The sequence below is a fragment of the Staurois parvus genome, unplaced genomic scaffold, assembly GCF_062004578.1.
Source record: "Staurois parvus isolate SC_StPar_1 unplaced genomic scaffold, SC_StPar_1.0 ptg000025l, whole genome shotgun sequence".
Taxonomy (NCBI): Eukaryota; Metazoa; Chordata; class Amphibia; order Anura; family Ranidae; genus Staurois; species Staurois parvus.
In genome coordinates this window covers 11,704,404-11,723,819 of record NW_028317821.1, presented here as the reverse complement: position 1 = coordinate 11,723,819, position 19,416 = coordinate 11,704,404, and the positions used below count along the sequence as shown (strand labels likewise).

The window sequence follows — 19,416 nt, the reverse complement described above, 5'->3', positions numbered from 1 at the left end:
TTTAAACATCCCCTCCCCAAAAAAAGGATTATCAAGTATTATTGGATGAAGCAAATTTGCCATTGAGCCAAGTGTAACATTACTCTTTTAGTAAATCGAGATCCATGCACATTTTACTTGCCTTGTGTTTGGTTTAACCACTTCAAGTCCGGACACTTTCACCCCCTTCCTGTCCAGGCCAATTTTCAGCTTTCAGCGATGTCACATTTTGAATGACAATTGCATGGTCATGCAACACTGTACCCAAATTAATTTTTTAACAGATAAAACTTTATTTTGGTTGTATTTATTTACCACTGGGATTTTTATTTTTTTTTTTGCTATATAAATAAAAAAGTCCAAAAATTTTGAAAAAAAGTGTTTTTCTTATAAAATTTTACAAATAAGTAATCTTTCTTCATAAATATTGGCCAAAATGTATTCAGTTATCTTTTTAGTAAAAACAAAAATAACCAAAATTAGTTTATAACCAAAAATTATAATTTTTTAAATTTTTTTTTTACATTTTTATTTATTTTTTTATATTATTATTTATGTTTTTGTTTTTTTTTACATACTGTCACCCTAGCAGTACAGTGTCACCATAGTGACACTGTACTACTTGTGGGGGGTAATGAAGATTTTTTTTTTTGTAACTGATTGCTTTTATACCCATAAAGGCTGTAAAAGCAATAATTTCTTCTCTCTGGCTGCATTCTTGCACCCATTGAGAAATACTGTTGTGAATAGCCTTGTACCATGTGACCTCTGTGATCATTCACAGATTTCACACGTAGTGAGCAATGATGTCAGAAGTGACATCTTGCTGTGATCACTGATTGGGCATTCAGTGATTACATGACGGGACCTCACACAGAGGTCCTGTACAACGATCAGTGTTCCACTGTGTCCGGAGGACATAGCGGGCACCGGATCACGGTGCTGCACGCTCCCAGGGAGCGCGCACAAGCAGGGGGTGGGGAGGCCGTTTATAAAAGGCCACCCGACCTTGCACTGCCACCGTCCAGCCGTTTATATACATGGGCCGGACGGGAAGTGGTTAAGAAGTGGTACAACCAGACAGGCTATGCTAAGGTGGGTCACTGCATTTAAAAGTAAAAATATGGGCTTCCCCCAAGAAAGGACCCATTTATAGCCCTCCGGACAAAATGGTATACTCCAAATCAATTTAAAGAATAAGTTCCCCTTTCATAACATGCTACATGTTACACCCATATTCAGGGTGTAACATGTTATGAATGGACCGGTCCCCGCTTTGACAGCTAGCAGGGGATCTTCTCTCCCCGCTAGCTGTCAAAAAAAAAACAAAAACACTTGGGCGGGTGGCCGTGCCACTCATTTCCAGTTTTTTCCAGTTTATCTGCTTGCCTGTACATCCCGTATGGATAAGCAGATATACTGACAGGTCTGCAGGAGAACTGCATGGCACCAGCAATCTGCTGATCACTGATGCAATGCTTTACAGACTCCCAAAACAAAAAATAATATCTGCACATTTTTTAACCTTAACCTTTAAATTACTTGTGGATTATCTTCACAACTGCAAAAAAGTGCATTCCTGGAAAAGTCCCACACTCTAAATTCAACAAGTTCTTACCAATATGGCTCACAAGGTGTTTTTAGAAAAACTCAGCAAACAACAAAATGACACCCGAGTAAATATGAAGGTGTTTGGTCCCCATGGATAGACCTTTTTCTATCAACTTTCTATAGAGATTTGTTGACCTTATGAATCTACTTGAAACCCTTTGTTGCTACACCAGAGTTTTGGAGGGAATGGTGCAGCAGTGGAGGTTTCTACTTCAAAGCAAAATCACATCGCATTGACTTCAGTGCAAAATCACCCCCTATTGACTTCAGTGCAAAAACGTCTCTATTTAAGTTTTTTTCATTTTATATATAGATTTCATTTTATTTTCTGTCCAATTTTTGTGTGTTACTTTCAATAAGTTATTTTACGTTACTTGACTGTATTTTTTAAAATTCATATTCATTTAAATTCATGATAGCAACTAAAACGTCGAATATAATACACTTATATAAAACATATTAAAAAAAAAACTGTCCATTTTGGTTTCGGTTTTTGGCCAAGTGCAACCTGAACTTTTGGTTTCGGTCCTGAATTTTCATTTTGGTGCACCACTAGTTTCCACCTCCCTTTCACTCATTTTTTGGTCTTGCTCTTTCCCTTCACCCCATGATGTACACTTGTTCTAGTGACAGATCCTTCTGCAGTATTTGTAAAATGTAGATAGTTTGTCCCTGATCCAACCTTTCAACTTAGACCTTAGTACATTCCACAGTGAGCCACTACGTGTACGTTTCCCACTGTGTGGTTTGACTGTAAAGTTGATATATACTGATAATTGTCTACTTGGCGACAAATGTATTTTCTAAACGAGCTATTCTCATGCAGGGTTATGTAGAACACTAGGGTTCCTTCAGAGGTGGCTAGGGGTTTCTTGGGCTGACCGACCTTCCATTAGATGATGGTGACTTTATAGTTCCAGGGCTAACGCCACTTGGCAAAACTATGGGAGTAGCATGGCTCAATTACCTTTTTAGTTGTCTGTATCGGTGGCATTCTGACCACCACTATGGGGTTGCATTCTATCGGCAGACCACCTATGTAAGAGGCATTTTTCCCACCGACTTTTAGAAGGAACCTAATTGTTTTTATTTTTTTCCATAGGGGCTCCTCTGGGTTGTAAGGGCTGTGAAAGCCTGGTCTAAACTCCTGAAACAGGTATATTTTCTTAAGGTGGTCACAGATGGACTGGAAGTCTGCTGAGTTTTAGTCAGTGTTTGGAGTCCCTGTTCAACAGAAGTGGACCGTTAGATCAACTTCTGTTGAATGAACAAGTTAGAAAACTTTTGATTATCAGCGTATTCTGACAGCATATAGTCCAGCAATCAGAATACAATGCCCTGGTGGAGTGGATTCGTCCATTCACCTTGTTTGCATGGATGGAGGCATCTGCAATTTTTTTTGTCCGCTGGCTGACAAAATTAACTACTTAATGGCGGCGTCTCCTGGCCCATTAAGGGGTGGGATTTAGGGTCATGTGACTGGCATGATTGGCTGTCACATGATCAGAAAGCTCCTGATCGCAAGTAGCAATCGGGATCTTTCCATGAGCCGCTGGTAAATATGCAGGGGCGCACTCTCAGCACATGTTTGTTTACACTGGGTACGCAAATATGCGGCTTCTTGGTGTCAAGGCCGAACCACTGAGAGGCCACATATTTGCGTACCATCGGTGCCAAGGAGCTAAAAAATAGTAATTTATTGCCAGCTGTAACCTATCTTTAGTCACATCGAAGGCCCCTTTCACACAACCGTTCTAATCAGGTCCGTCTGTCAGTTTTTCAGGTGGACCTGATCAGATGGTCCATTCATCTCTATCTCTCTGGTGGGTGTAAAGAGGCTTGCCTACATCTGATCTGATCCCATCCACTAAAAACAAACAGAAGGGAATCCGCTCTCCTCTGTGTAGGCAGATCAGACCGGAGGTTGTCAATGGACAGCCAGTCTGTTTACACCCAGCTGCCCATAGAGCAGAGCAGACTTGGTATGTGTCTGCTCTGCATAAACTGAGCGGACATGGATGGACCTGTCATCCACCCACTGTGCTCTGCTCTACAGGAAATCAATGGACAGATTCCCTGCTGAGTAAATCGGAGTTTGCCCCATGTGAAAGGGACCTTAATTGACTTTGTATCCCTGTTAAAATAATAAAAGTTATTGAATGAAATAGTGAAAATATTACAGACATATTTCAAATAAGGGATCACTTATTGTACTCCTCTGCACCAGCAGCTGCATGTAAAATGCCAAAAGACAAAACAAAAAAATCTATACACACACACACAAATAAATCTACAAACATGTAAATCATCTGTCTGACATTCATTCAGGCATACCTAACAAAGGATAAGACAGCTCCAAAGAGCACTAATGATGTGCAAAGTGCAGTTATCTGCTGTCTGCAAACGCATTTCAGATTATTGTTGCAGAAAGATTTCTACTTGGGAAGAGTCACCAGTCTTCTACATAAAAGATCACACAGCCATATTTCAATACGCATTTTCCACTCTGTGCGATTTTAACAGGCAGACCTTTGTCACGTCAGAAATAAAATAAATAGGTACTACAAATATCCTGAACTCTGTGCCAAGCTTCACATACCTTAAACGTTAGATGGAAGAACATTTCAAAACCTCCGGCTGGAAGAGGAACACAACAGCCAGCCAAAGGCTTTAAATCCGTGCTGTTAATAGAAACTCCTGGTCTCTGGCTCCCTAAAAGTGTGCGCTGTTTACTACATCAGACAGCCTGGCTCCCCAATTATATATTAATGTGTTCACCACTGCATTACCTGTACAACTTACTTGAAACATTTGAAAAAGGCTCGATTTCTTGGAGTTTGGTAAATACGAAAGCCTCCAATCGGGTAAAGAAATAGTATATTACAATAAATGCCATTTCTAAAAACTGTGCATTTACAATTTTTTTTTACCCTGCACACACAGCGTTTGCCGTTCCCTCGCATCTCAGACAGCCTTTCGGCACATAATCAAACAGAAGTGTCACCTTAGATTGTACGCTCCTTGAGGGTTAGAGACTGATGTGAATGTACAATATGCATGTAAAGTGCTGTGTAAATTGACGGCGATATAGAAGTACCTGAAATAGAAGTGTGGACAGACTATCAACAATACTAAATTTTGCCACCTCATAATAAAGCATTTCTGCCAATGATTACTAAGATAAATTGTCATCACTGTTTAGGTAATACACTTAGGGCTCATTCACACCACCCTACAGGCATTATGTGCCATATAATGCGTCAGAGCTGTGTGAAGGGCATTGTTAAACGCATCATAAATTTTGCTTTTTTTTTTTCTTAGGGCTCATGTACACTGCAGCTGATAAACAAGTTTAGGAGCTGTTCAGCGTTCTTTTCAGCAGCCCCTGAACTCTCCCTAATGTTTTCCTATGTGTCCATGTACACATCGTCGTTTACAGGCATTTGAGTTTACAGTCGTTTTTTTGAATGCAGAAAACTTGAAACTCGATTTTATCAGCGAACTTTGAAACTCGATTTTATCAGCGTTTCAAATGCAAAATGCTTCTAAACGTGGAAAATCGCATTTATAAGCATTTGCATTTGAATTTTTTTTTAACTCTTCCAGTTCCTGATGCTATCCAGATCCTTTTTTTATCATAAAAAATGCATGCAAAGCGTTTTCAAGGTACTCAAATGGACAAAACACTGAACACAGGATGTTCCTACCAAGCTTGTGACACATTGTAATGACCAATTCACACCTCAGACCTCTCCCACCCTTGGAAACAAAAGATATGTTAATGACCATTCACACTTCAAATTCCTCATGAAGACCCCCTACCAGGTGTCCTTAATGACTCACTCCACCAGACACCTTCCCACCCTTGGAAACAAAAGAAATTTTAATGCCCATTCACACCTCAAATTCCTCATGAAGACTCCCTACCAGGTGGCCTTAATGACTCCCTCCACCAGACACCTTTCCCACCCTTGGAAACAAAAGTAATGTTAATGAGCAACATCTAAGCTAATCTCAACACATAGTGCTGTCTCTGCTTCTACTTTCTGTATTTCTCTGAAACAGTCTGAAATGGTTAATAATTTACCACTTTTCAGTGCATTCTGGGCATTTGGGAGCCTCTCCTGTGCTTATCTTTAAAAAACGCTTCTAAATGCACATAAACGCATTATGCAAATGCAGCTAAACAGCCGTTTTTAACCTACGTTTTCCTGCATTCAGTTTTCATAGTTAAGAAGTGTCCCGTGTACATGAGGCCTTATACTGTTAATATTACAGAATGAAAAACGAGGGCTCTAACATATGAGCCCAAAAGCATGGGCATGCGGATGCCATCCCTTATTAATTAAAAGAAGAAAAAAAATTCTCCTTAGGAATAGGTAGGAATTAGGTTAAGGCCCCTTTAAGAAATCTGACAGGAAAAAAAGCAGGAAGAGAATAACCACGTGACTTTGGAAAAAGTGGGAAAAATCACATGACCTGGAACATTCTGGAATTTTAGGGGCTCATTATATAAAGGGCACTCCGTGACAGATTTCTCCCAGTTGGTCAGAGTTGGCCAATAGGCTCCCCACACTCCCTCCTTTGTCGCAAGGCACTGTTTATGTGGTTTGTGTCACTTTTTCTATAGAAAAGGGGAATTTATTGATTGAATTATTTCAGATAGCTCGAGTCCTTAATGACTGAGCAAGTTTATTCATGGTCGATAATTAAAGTGTAAGAGTTTTGAATAAATTATATTGCAAATTTAATTTATGTTATGTGAATTACCAATAAAAGTGCCGCGGCCCAAATTTTATGCCAACAGAAGAAATATTGTGTGTGTGTCATTATTTCAAATTAAATTAACTTAAGTACAAGACCTCCTACTCTCTAGCTCCCTGGTCCCCTCCTCCCATGCCCGACTCCAGGACTTCTCCAGGTCTTCCCCCATCCTCTGGAACTCACTACCCCAATCCATCAGACTGTCACCTACCCTCCTCCTTTAGGCGCACCCTGAAAACCCATCTCTTCAGGGAAGCCTATCCTGCCCTCACCTAACTGCTGACCTCCTCCACTCCTCCTACCACTCCATCCCCCACAGTCACTTCCTCCTGTACCACTATCCCCTCCCTCCTAGATTGTAAGCTCCAAGGAGCAGGGCCCTCGAACCCTCCTCGAACCCCTCGTGTATTGTATTGTTACTGTATTGTCTCATGTTCTGTCCCCCACTATAATGTACAGTGCTGAGCAAACTTTTTGGTGCTATATAAATACTGTATAATAATAATATAATAATAAGTATAGTTATTTCGGGGAAGAGGGAAAACGTGCAGCCTGCATTCCCATGACATTTCATTCAACTCCTTGCGTCACAGCACATTGCGATGCACTGCAGTTACATGTGGTGCCATGCAGTGCTCTGAAAAAAAGAAAAAAAATGCAGATATTGTGAATTTTTATGCAGCACACCTCAACACACTTTATGGTTTGAACAGAGCACACAGAAAACAATTGTATTCTATGTGCATTGTGTTGTGTCTGTGTGGATCTGTGCAGATAAATGCAGTAACAGATATCCAGATATGGTCGATTCAATAAGGAATACATTTGTGGTAATCTGTGTAGTCAAAAGTCAACATTTTCATTATTATTATACATTTCATTATGCTCAACAAAAATTGATCGAACGATTGAATTCTGTTGAACAGGTACATTGGAAATGTTCTCTAGATCAGCAGCTGCAGCCAATGATCAGTGTATTGTGACAGCGGAAAGTCCCTGCTTCAGAATACAATATCTTAGCAGGGGGAATCCTCCATTCACCTTGCTTGTGTTGATTTAGGAATCTGTTTTGCTTGTTTTTTGTCAATCAGCCCACTGGCTGATCAAAAAAAAGTGAACTGTGTATGGCCAGCATAAGATCTCTTTCTGTAATTACTAAAAACAGACGATGAGGTTCATTTTGTAAAGCAGAATAGGCTGTTCACTTTGCAAGCAAATTTTCCCCAAAGCTTAGTGAATACGGTGAAATTTTACTTTGCTGAAAATTCAAAAGCATTTCTCACACATGATTAGAGGACAGACGTCAGCAGAGCTCTTCCTCATTCACCAAGCTCTAGAGAGCCATTTGCCACTAGTAAATCTGCCCAGTGGCAAGGAATCTTTTGCCATTTTAGAAGGTGACAACAGATTGCCTAAATTGGTTAACGACTCGCCCTCCTGAGGATTTACCCCCCTTCCTGACCAGGCCATTATTTGCGTTATGGCGCTGCTTTACTTTTGACAATTGCGCGGTCATGCAATGCTACACCCAAATTACATTTACAAACTTTTTTCCCCACAAATTGAGCTTTCTTTTGGTGGTATTAGATCGTCGGTGCGTTGTTTATTTTTTGTGCTTAAAAAAAAAAAAGACCGACAATTTTGAGAAAAAAAAAACAATATTTTGACTTTTTGCTATTAAACATGTCCAGTAAAAATATGTAAAAAATTGTCATAAATTTCGTCATAAATTTAGGCCAATATGTATACTGAGACATGTCTTTGCTATAAAAAATCCCAATACAAATAAATGAATTGGTTTGCATGAAAGTTATAGCATTTACAAATGGCGGTATATATATATATATATATATATATATACTGGGATTTTTTATTTAATTTTTTATTTTTACTAGTAATGGCTGCGATCAGTGACTTATGACACTGGGGGAACTGACTTGGTGTCACTGACATCCCCAGTGACACCAATACAGTGATCAGTCCTAAAAAAAAAAGCACTGACACTGGATTAATGGCACTGGGCAGGAAGGGGTTAACATGAGGGGCGATCAAAGGGTTAACTGTCTGCTATGTTTTGCTAGGGGGCTGTGTCAGTGTGCTTCACTGTAATCACACAGCTTGGGCACACTGCACATCCAATCAAAACAGTGTGCCCGAGCTGACAGGGAGGGGAACTGTTAGTAAACAAACCCGTTCTCCTCCCTGTCGGAGATCCTCGAAAGTCACCGGGTGTCGGCGAGTAATCACTGGCAGGCACTGTGCTACCAAATTTTAAATTGAGGGTGCCAATAATTTTGTCCAGTCCATTTTGGGGTTTGGCGTGGAATGTGTCAGATTTGGCTTTTTGTTTCTTCACTTTTTTGTGTCATACCAATACAAACAAAAGAATTAAACATGAGAATACCTAAACATTTGTAAATGCAACAATTTTCTGGGGGATGTGGTGCATTATCTGACAGAAATACAGGAGTGCCAATATTTGTGGCCATGACACCTTTCCATGCATACCTGGATCTATGGCACATTCTGCTGTTTATTGCACTACTTGAGGCAGATATCTAAAGGTATTTATGACACATTTCTGACATATGCGAATAAACCCTAAAGCAGATGGGAACAAAGATAACCCCAGATACACTGAACATTGGAATTAATAATTGGTGATCTGAAAAGGTATTCAATAGTAAGGCTGATGAGATACAGGCGATTTTCTTGCAGTGACACCCCCCTCCCTGTTTTGTTACGACTGGTCACTAAGAAAGTCATGATGATTTTGTACAGCATCGCTAACAATGACATTTTTAAAGCGATTTGCGATCGAGATTTATCATAATCTCATTTTAGGTGGCAAAAATCTTTAGCGCCATTTGCTGTTAATAATTTTCCATGAAATGTTGCAGCAATTACTATCTACGCTAACCTACAAATTACTGGAGGAGAGTGATTGGTATCTGAGCACAACCGAATGCTGTAGAAAATCGCTAGTGACTTTAACAAATAAATTGCTAGTTATAAGTCACTGTTAATTGCTGCTATTAGCCATGCATAGCAGAGATTATTCTCTAGAGGGGAAAAAAAAATAAAAAATCACCTGTGTGTTGTTAGTCTTAGGCAACCAATAAATGGCTGGTTGAAAAAAAAAAAAAAAAAGGAGATCCAACAGGCCCAGTCAGCTACGTAAGTGAGGTGAATAGAGGAATCTTCCTCACTGGGGGAGATTTACTAAAACGGGTACACACAGAATCTGGTGCAAGTGTGCGTGGCAGCCAATCAACTTCTAACTTCAGCTTATTAAAGCTTATTAAATTAATCTGTGCTCAAAGCGGTACATTTTTTTGCATGGAAATATGTTGTTTTTTATTGTAGGCCTGTAATTTCTAGGAATAACTCACTGAAATCTGTACGAACAAGAGTCTAGTAAACATCCCGGGTATGATAAAATTTGAAACACAAAATCATAAATTCTAATTTAATAAATAATCATAAAAAATAATAATATAATAATAATAAATTTCATTCAATAATATAATCAAACCAAAAACACTGAAATTTGAAATATAGCGCCAAGTTTGCACATCACTGAGCAAAGTCGCAAAATCGTTTTCAGTGTCCGATGATGAATTTCCCCACGAATCATCATTATCACTCAATTCTGCAAGTGGTTCTGATTTACTATCGCTGTTCTCTAGCTGGTCTAAAACCGATTTTGACCTAAAGGAACGCTTTTTGGACGCCATGGACGTTTCTCAGTTTCCAGGCAGAAAGAAGAGTAAAAATGCAGGCAGGGCACAGGACAAAGCACTAGGGACAAAATGTATGTGAAATGGTTTGATACAGTAATGTTTTACTATGTGATTTTAGTGAATTTAGTGAATGTCACTTTTTGCCATTTTCAAATTTCCCGCTGTTCCGTCCCCGTACGTCCTGACATCGCAGGGAACGGAACCCAGAAGACAGATGCTGGCATCCACCGGAGGACATTGCTGGGGACACTGCAGGAGGGACATCGAGGGGGCGCAGGACAAAGTAAGAGAAGAAGAGATCCCGGAGCAGCGCCGCATGGTAAACCCGAGTGTAGTTCGGGGTTACCGCTTGTGGTACTGAAACTTTGCCCCGAGCTACACTCAGGAATACCTCGAGGGAGGTTAAAGCAATACTAAAGGCTTACCTTTTTTTTTTTATAAAAATAACAAACATGTCAATATTTACCTGCTGTGTGCAATGGTTTTGCACAGAGCAGCCTGGATCCTTCTCTTCTCGGGTCCCCCACAAGCTCTCTTGTCCCCTCCCTCCTGTCAGGTGCCCCCACAGCAAGCAGCTTGCTATAGGGGCACCCGTTGCTCCGTGTGCCTATTCACACACAGAGCCACAGCTTGGCTCCCCCCCATCTCTTTACATTGGCTCACTGGCTGGGATTGACAGTAGTGGGAGCCAATGGCTCCCTCTTCTGTCTCAGCCAATGAGGAGAGGGAGTCCCAAGATAGCTGAGACTCCAGTGTGCATCGCTGGATCGAGAGGGGGCTTAGGTGAGTATTAGGAATGGCTGGGGGGAATGCAACACAGAGAAGGTTTTTTACCGTCATGCATAGAATGCATGAAGGTAAAAAACCTTGAGCCTTTACAACCACTTTAGGCTTTGACAATAAAACCTGCAAGCTGATTGGTTTCTATACAGAGCTGCACCAGATTTTGAACTCTCCAATTTTAACCATTTCTAGTCCGGCCTATGTAGATAAATGGCCGGAAGGGAGCGCTGCCAACGCGGGTGGACGTTTCTAAACGTCCCCCCGCATCCATTGCCTGTGCGTGCTCCCTGGGAGCGCATGGCACACAGATCGCTGTATGGGGCCTCTGTGTGAGGTCCCAATTCATGTGATCACTGATTGACCAATCAGTGATCACATGAATAGTAGTAAACAAGCTGTCACTTCCTGACATCATTGCTTACTACTTGTGAAATTATTATTATTATTATACAGGATTTAGATCCTGTATAATAATAACAGTTTTCTCAGCGCTTTACAATATAATGGGAGACAATACAGCAACAATACAGTTCAATACAAGAGGGAAAGGAGGGCCCTGCTCCTTGGAGCTTACAATCTAGGTGATTGATCACAGAGGTCACATGGCACAAGGCTATTCACAACAGCCTTGTATTATGTGACAAGCTGTGACCAATCACAGCTCACGCAGTATTTCTCAATGGCTGCAGGAATGTAGCCAGAGAGAAATAGAAATGATTGCTTTTACAGTCTTTATGGGTGTAAAAGCAATCAGTGTAAAAAAAGAAAAAAAAAATCTTCATCACCCCCCACAAGCAGTACAGTGTCACTATGGTGATACTGTACTGCTAGGGTGACAGTGAAAAAATATAATTTTTGGTTATAAACTAATTTGTGTTATTTTTATTTTTTTTTTACTAAAAAGATAACTGAATACATTTTGGGCAAAATGTATGAAGAAAGATTATCTATTTGCAAAATGTTATAAGAAAAACACTTTTTTTTCAAAATTTTTGGACTTTTTCATTTATATAGCAAAAAAATAAAAATCCCAGTGGTGAATAAATACTAACAAAATAAAGTTTTATCTTTTATATAGCAAAAAAATAAAAATCCCAGTGGTGAATAAATTCTAACAAAATAAAGTTTTATCTGTCAAAAAAATGCTAAAAAAACTAATATGGGTACAGTGTTGCATGACCACGCAATTGTCATTCAAAGTGTGATAGCGCTGAAAGATGAAAATTGGCCTGGACTGGAAGGGGGTGAAAGTGTCCGGACTTAAAGCGGTTAATAAATAACCCCCACTGTGTTATTGTGTTCTGACAGCGGGGATTCCTGTTAAAATTTACTGATCAGGGCTGCAGCCAATTGCTTGCAGATGCTAATCGAATGAAAATTTTCCAACAGACCATTCAACAAAAGTCATTGTTTAAATTGACTTCTGTTGAGCAGGAATAGACATAGATGGATCGACATTCAGCCGGTTCCTGCTGTACCAGATGAATTTCACTCTATGGCCAGTTTAACTGTCACCTGGATCACACAGCAAACTGACAAGTAGAGGTGACATCGAGCCAAACTTCAAATTTGTGCCCTTTTTTTTTACTCCAGTGAGCTGCAGGTCAGGTCATTATCACCCTGCAGCTCTTGTAGGGCCCATTCACACCAAAGGCAGAGGGATGCATTTATTACTGCATGCCAACTGCACAGACAGTCCAAAATCCAGGTTATCCTATGGGAATCGCATGAAAAAAGACGGCACTGATTAAAAGATCCTATTCCAACATTCCTATAATACTAAGAGTATTGTAATAGGATCTTCCAATCAGTGCTGTTTTTTCATACCGTCTTTTTTCATTGATATACATCATTGATAGATAGCTGCTGCTTGATTAGTAAGCACAACAGCATATACTGTGGCGCAGTTCCATTTCTTCCTGTAAATCCGATGGGTATAGTTCCCACTATTGCAGTCCAGTGCAAAAAAAGCTGCATTTTTTCTGCACTGCAAAAGCACAGAAACACACACATACGCATGTAAATGTATATAAAAGCACAAAGAAGAAAGAAGATGGAAGTGACCTTAAAGGAGTGCAAGTTCGGAGTTTGGCTACAGAGGAGTTCTGAGTTCCAAGCGCATCATTACTAATAAGTTATGAACTGAAGACATGAATTAGATTTTACAAAGCCATTTACTAGAGATAGCATTACTATACATGAAATATGTGATGAATCTGGTTACAGATGCGAGGCATGGGATGGAAATCCATAGTGATTCTCAAGGTAAAGCACTGAAGTCATGCTGATCATAGCACCTGCCTATTCTATCATTCGGTGATTACACAGCCGTTACCTTTGTAATCAGTCCTGTAATCATTATGTGTCTAGCCTATCATCACAAACACTAATGCTGTCAGCTATGCCACTTCTGCAAGTCCTAAGTGTGGCCATACACGCTTCAATAAAATGATCAATTTCTTTTCCAATTCGTCTCACCCAATAGGTATAAATGATCAATAGTCAACAACACAGCACAAACAATATGCCATACACAGGGAAGTGGAATTTGATCAATACTTATGCAGGCCATACATGGGTCGAAAATTGGCCGATTTTCGCACCCTTATGGGTTAATTGGTTGGCAGTTTTTCGGGGTTTTGGCACATTTTTTTTATCAGTAATGTTGGAAAAAAATCGGTCGACCGTTTTACCGATAATAAATCTGCGCATGAGCCGTGACCTGCAAGAAGAAGAATAAGAAAAAGAAGAAGAAAAATAGGAAGAAGAAGAAGAAAAATAAGAAGAAGAAGAAAAATAATAATAAGAAGAAGAAAAATAAGAAGAAAAAGAAGAAGAAGAAAAAGAAGAATTCCAGTCCGCTATTATATTTTATATGAAAAGTATTGCAGTTGCAACAATGTATCTATTTGTATCCGAATAAAAACATCTGTATTTCAAATGGATACATTGTTGCAACCGCAATACTTTTTCATGTCAAATGTAATAGTGGAGCTCTCTGCAGGGACAGAAGTAATTAAATGCCAGCCGTAGACGGGACAAAAATCAGCTGATTTTTTTTTACCATTGATGGTAACGTCGGCGTATTGAACAACCGATTTTTCGTTTTTGTTTTTTTTTTTAAACGTCCGGTTTTCGACCCGTCTATGGCCTTCATTAGAAGATGCAATCATACGGCTCCATGCACACTGGGCGTTTTAATAACGCTGGTAATGTTAGCTGTGTAAATTCACATTAAAAACATTAGTTTTTCAGCGTTTTTTGGATTAGCGTTTAGCGGCGTATTTTCACATTTGCGTTTTTTATTTTTAGCAAAAAAAAATGTTTTGGCTCAAAAAAACGTCCAAAAATGCCGGTTTTCAGAGATTTACCACATTTTGCCCTGTTAGAGCATTTTTACAGCTAAAAAACTCCTCTAGAAACCCACTAGTTCTGGGGTTTTTTATCCAGCCAAAAAATGTTGATTCCAGTCTCTGTGTGCATGGACACATAGGATAACATGCTGGGGGGTTTACTAGCTGTAGAAAAATGCATCAAAAGCCAAAAACAGCCGCTGTAAAAACATCCAGTGTGAATGAGGACTAAGATATCGATTATATTTTGGTCCACCATGCAACCTCATTCCGATTGACTGAAATATGATCAAATTTATGAGAGATCATCTCAGTTCTGCCGATTGATACAAAATGATCGATAATTTCCCACCCTGGCTGACTAACCAAATCTAGTCTAAATCAGATGGAAATTAGGATTGTTCGACTGGTTCAGATTAAATCGTTTTACTTGCATTTCACATCAATCGGATAATAAAACTGAAGCCACCATAACAGGTCATGTTTTCCAACCCTCCATTTGAAGCACAGCTGTGTTAATAAGTAACTTTGCAGAACTAAGACTGGCTGTAAATTATACAATTTTCTGGAGAATTTTGCTTTAGATTTACCAAGAACCATATAATATGAGGTCAAACCTAAACAACACTTTCAATTGAATCCAATTAGGCAGGCCCTTGCACTACATAGTTGAAGGTAAATCTAAAGGAAATTGGGCAGAAATTGTAAGAAAATTGTATAGTGTATGGCCAGCCTAAGAGAGATTATAATTTTACCTGGGATTTGAATCTAGAAATCATGTATTGTTACCAGTAATTAGGGACCGGTTTGCGAAAATTGTACACACCAGCAACAAAAAACAAAATAAAGTACAAAGGGGGATTTACTAAAACTGGAGCAGCTATGCATGGCAACCAGTTTCTAGCCTTCATTTTCAATGCTTAAGGGCCAGTTCACACCAGGAATCACACAGTAACGTGCTCAATATTCCTGTGCAATTCACATGTGGAGCAGTTTGGTGCAATTTGAACCCATATATTTTGGATGGGCTGAATCGCATGAAAAGCAGTGCATGCACTACTTTATAAAACCACACTGCAACCAGACCACATGGTACTTATGTACTATGCAATCCAGTGCAGGCAATTGCACTGCGTTTGGGGTAACGTTACGTTAACATTGAACCCTGCTGCAGATCGCAAATGCAGTGCGTTTTGAATGCAGTGTGGGAAATGTGCACAGAACGCAAGTTTCCCCGCGTTCTGGTGTGAACCGGCAATAAGAGAGCTAATAATTCCACCTGCGATTTGAAGCAATCTAGAAACCTGTCCTGTTATCAGTAATTAGGGACTGGTTTGTGAAAACTCTACATACCATCAGAACAACTAAATATAGAATAATGACATAGGGGGAATTTACTAAGATGGGAGCAAACACATTGTGGAGCAGCTGTGCATGGCAACCAATCAGTTTCTAACTTTTATTTTCAAAGCTTTCGGCTAGGTTCACACTAGAGCAGCTGCTTCTTAATCCAATTTTCAGCACAATTTTGTAGTGCGTTTTCATGTTTTGCTTTTTTTTGTAGCAGAAGACTGGATTTTGGGCTGCAGGTAGTTTGGAATTTTATAGATTTAGGGCTGGTTCACACCACATGCAGTCCAGTGTGGGGTTTTTTTCTGCATCAAAATTGCCTGGACAGTAGGTTACATGGATTCCAATGGCAAAGTTCACACCATTGCAGTGCGTCCCAGTGCAGTCAACAAAATTAGAACAAGATGCATTTTGTTTCAGCAGGGAACTGCACTGGAACACAGCAAAGCGCATCAAAAATGTACCACAATGCATCTAAACGTATCAAAAACACCGGAACACATTACAGCAAAAAAAAAAGAAAAAAAAACTTTGAATAAAAAAGGAGAGGAAAAGTGCACTGGAATGCACTAAAAATGCATCAAAAATGTGCATTCGGAACACATCCAGACTGCTTTCTGCATGTGAACTGGCTCTTAATACTTCAAACTCTGCCACAAACATGCTGAAAACACATGTACATGTGTTTTACACGTGTTTTTGGTGTTTCAATTGAAGTCAATGGGGCCAAAATCATACTGTAACAACATGAAAGTAGCACATGGATCTATTCCAAAAACGTGCATTGATGTGAACGGGAACCATTGACAATAATGTGATGTCCATTTTCGTGTGATTCCATGCAACTAAAATTGCACTAGTGTAAACCAATCCTAACTGAAGAAGCCAAAGCTAGAATCTGATTGGCTCCAGATTCCGTCTCCTCTCGTTTTAAAAAAATTCCTAACCGAAGAAATCGAAGCTAGAATCTGATTGGCTCCAGATTCCGTCTGCTCCGGTTTTAAAAAAATTCCTAACTGAAGAAGCCGAAGCTAGAATCTGATTGGCTCCAGATTCCGTCTGCTCCGGTTTTAGTAAATCTCTAACTGAAGAAGCCAAAGCTAGAATCTGATTGGCTCCAGATTCCGTCTGCTCCAGTTTTAGTAAATCTCTAACTGAAGAAGCCAAAGCTAGAATCTGATTGGCTCCAGATTCCGTCTGCTCCGGTTTTAAAAAAATTCCTAACTGAAGAAGCCGAAGCTAGAATCTGATTGGCTCCAGATTCCGTCTGCTCCGGTTTTAGTAAATCCCCAACTGAAGAAGCCGAAGCTAGAATCTGATTGGCTCCAGATTCCGTCTGCTCCAGTTTTAGTAAATCCCTAACTGAAGAGGCCGAAGCTAGAATCTGATTGGCTCCAGATTCCGTCTGCTCCGGTTTTAGTAAATCCCTAACTGAAGAAGCCGAAGCTAGAATCTGATTGGCTCCAGATTCCGTCCGCTCCGGTTTTAGTAAATCCCTAACTGAAGAAGCCGAAGCTAGAATCTGATTGGCTCCAGATTCCGTCTGCTCCGGTTTTAGTAAATCCCTAACTGAAGAAGCCAAAGCTAGAATCTGATTGGCTCCAGATTCCGTCTGCTCCAGTTTTAGTAAATTCCTCCTCCTGTCTTGTAAGAATTACAGTTATTACAATGCCAGTAATGATCACAGCAAATCAAACAACTGGGGAAAAAAAACACATATTAGGAGTATAAAATGTTCATTTCAGAAAATCCAGGGAGGCCAGGCAGTACAGGAGCCAAGTGACAACTGCAGCCAACAATGAGAGCCAGTGGCCAACTTTCTGTGTCTATTGTTGTCAACAGAAGCACATGTCACTTGGCTGGATGGAGGGTCCATCTGGCTCCTGATCTGTCATGAATGATTCATTCATCGCCCCATAGACAGAGTTGCTCCATCATCCAGCAGGAAGGAGATCACCCAGCCTGAGTGTGTGATGTGTCATTGGCCCCCATCCCTGGGGCTGTCACTGCCCCCCCCTCACCCCCACCCCATGGAAGGCCTGTCTTACCTGGATGTAACATACTTTGGAAATAGAAGATGACCAGGACGAAGGATCCCAGACAAGTGACCAGCACCATCCTGCAGATCCTATTCATTCTCATGACCTCCATCAGAGCCTGCTTCATAGTGCGGAGGGGATGGGGGCAGCCAGCCAGGCTGTACCGGGTGTGGATGGAGGGATGGATGGATGGGCGCTTGGCTGCTCCTGGAGAACTTGTCCTGCTCTCAGGGCTCCTGTGATGGACCGACACACACTGGGCTCCTTATGAAGAAGGGCTCCCGGGGACCATGGCCATCCTCAGCTATGTGTGACGATGGATTCACATGTCTCTGTCCTCCTCAGTGACCCGATGGCTGACAGGACGGGGGATGCTCCTGTCTATGGCGGAGGGGGATGGTGCTGCTTGGAGGATGCTCGGAGTATCTGCATGTATATAGGAGCGGGGCTGATGACACAGCTCATGTGCTGGGTGACAGCAGCTGCCTGCCGCTCTGCCGGTCTGTCCTTGTGCCTGCCTGCCCGTCTGTCTGTCTGCACACCGGCTCAGCCGCTCTGACAGGCAGCAGTAGGACAGCGGAGCCTGACGCCGGCCACAGCACATCGCGCTCCGCCTTCTTTTGTTTATCCGCTACGGAGAACCAATGCAGCTGCCGCAGCGCCACCTGCTGTCCGCTCAGGGGAATGACATCTGCTGGCGTCGCAGGTGTGTGCACAGCTCGGCTTCTAGAAGGGAAGGGACACATTCACACTGCAGCAGAGCAGGCTTGCCAACCGTCACTGATTTGTACAACTGTCTGTAAATGTCAGGGGCTGATCATTTGTCATGCTGTCTTGACTGTTGGAAGGCTCCATGCACGCTAGCGGATTTTTAAGCTCCTAGAAGCTGTTATTAGCATTTTTCTGCTCTTAGAAGCTAATTAGTGTTATCCTATGTGTCCATACACACACCGGAAGGCTAGTAGTGTTCTTCGAGCTTCAGCGTCTGGGACAGTGGTCTCCAAACTGCGGCCCGGGGGCCTGATGTGGCCCTTTGCTTGCCTTTATCTGGCCCTCAGGGCACTTTTCCTCCCAATGATGCAAGACACTATTTCTTTCCTCCCACCAACAATGGGGCATAATTACTGCTACTGACGTCAACAATGAGGAACTATTCCTCCCACTGACACCATTGATTGGGGACTATTCCTCCCACTGACACCATTGATGGGGCACTATTCCTCCCACTGACACCAACGATTGGCCACTATTCTTCCCACTGACACCAATGATGGGGCACTATTCTTCCCACTGACACCAATGATGGGGCACTATTCCTCCCACTGACACCAATGATGGGGCACTATTCTTCCCACTGACACCAATGATGGGGCACTATTCCTCCCACTGACACCAATGATGGGGCACTATTCCTCCCACTGACACCAATGATGGGGCACTATTCTTCCCACTGACACCAATGATGGGGCACTATTCCTCCCACTGACACCAATGATGGGGCACTATTCTTCCCACTGACACCAATGATGGGGCACTATTCTTCCCACTGACACCAATGATGGGGCACTATTTATCCCATTGACACCAACGATGGGGCACTATTCTTCCCACTGACACCATTAATGGGGCACTATTCCTCCCACTGATAACAATGATGGGGCACTATTCCTCCCACTGACACCATCGATGGGGCACTATTCCTCACACTGACACCAATGATGGGGAACTATTCCTCCCACTGACACCAACGATGGGGCACTATTCCTCCCACTGACACCAACGATGGGGCACTAT

General features: G+C 41.3%; 1 protein-coding gene across 2 annotated transcripts in view; it reads right to left on the bottom strand.

Annotated features, from left to right (window-relative positions):
• The window catches only part of CHST11 (carbohydrate sulfotransferase 11), a 271,547-nt gene extending 253,317 nt beyond the window's left edge, over nucleotides 1–18,230 (bottom strand). Inside the window, exon 1 of one of the 2 annotated variants that reach the window (XM_089651840.1) lies at nucleotides 17,632–18,230. In XM_089651840.1, the coding sequence (XP_089507966.1) occupies nucleotides 17,632–17,749 (118 nt within the window). In that variant the 5' untranslated portion in view covers nucleotides 17,750–18,230. The remainder of the gene's footprint in view (nucleotides 1–17,631) is intronic. The other variant, XM_089651841.1, reaches the window with a different exon arrangement.
• Between the last annotated feature and the right edge of the window lie 1,186 nt (nucleotides 18,231–19,416).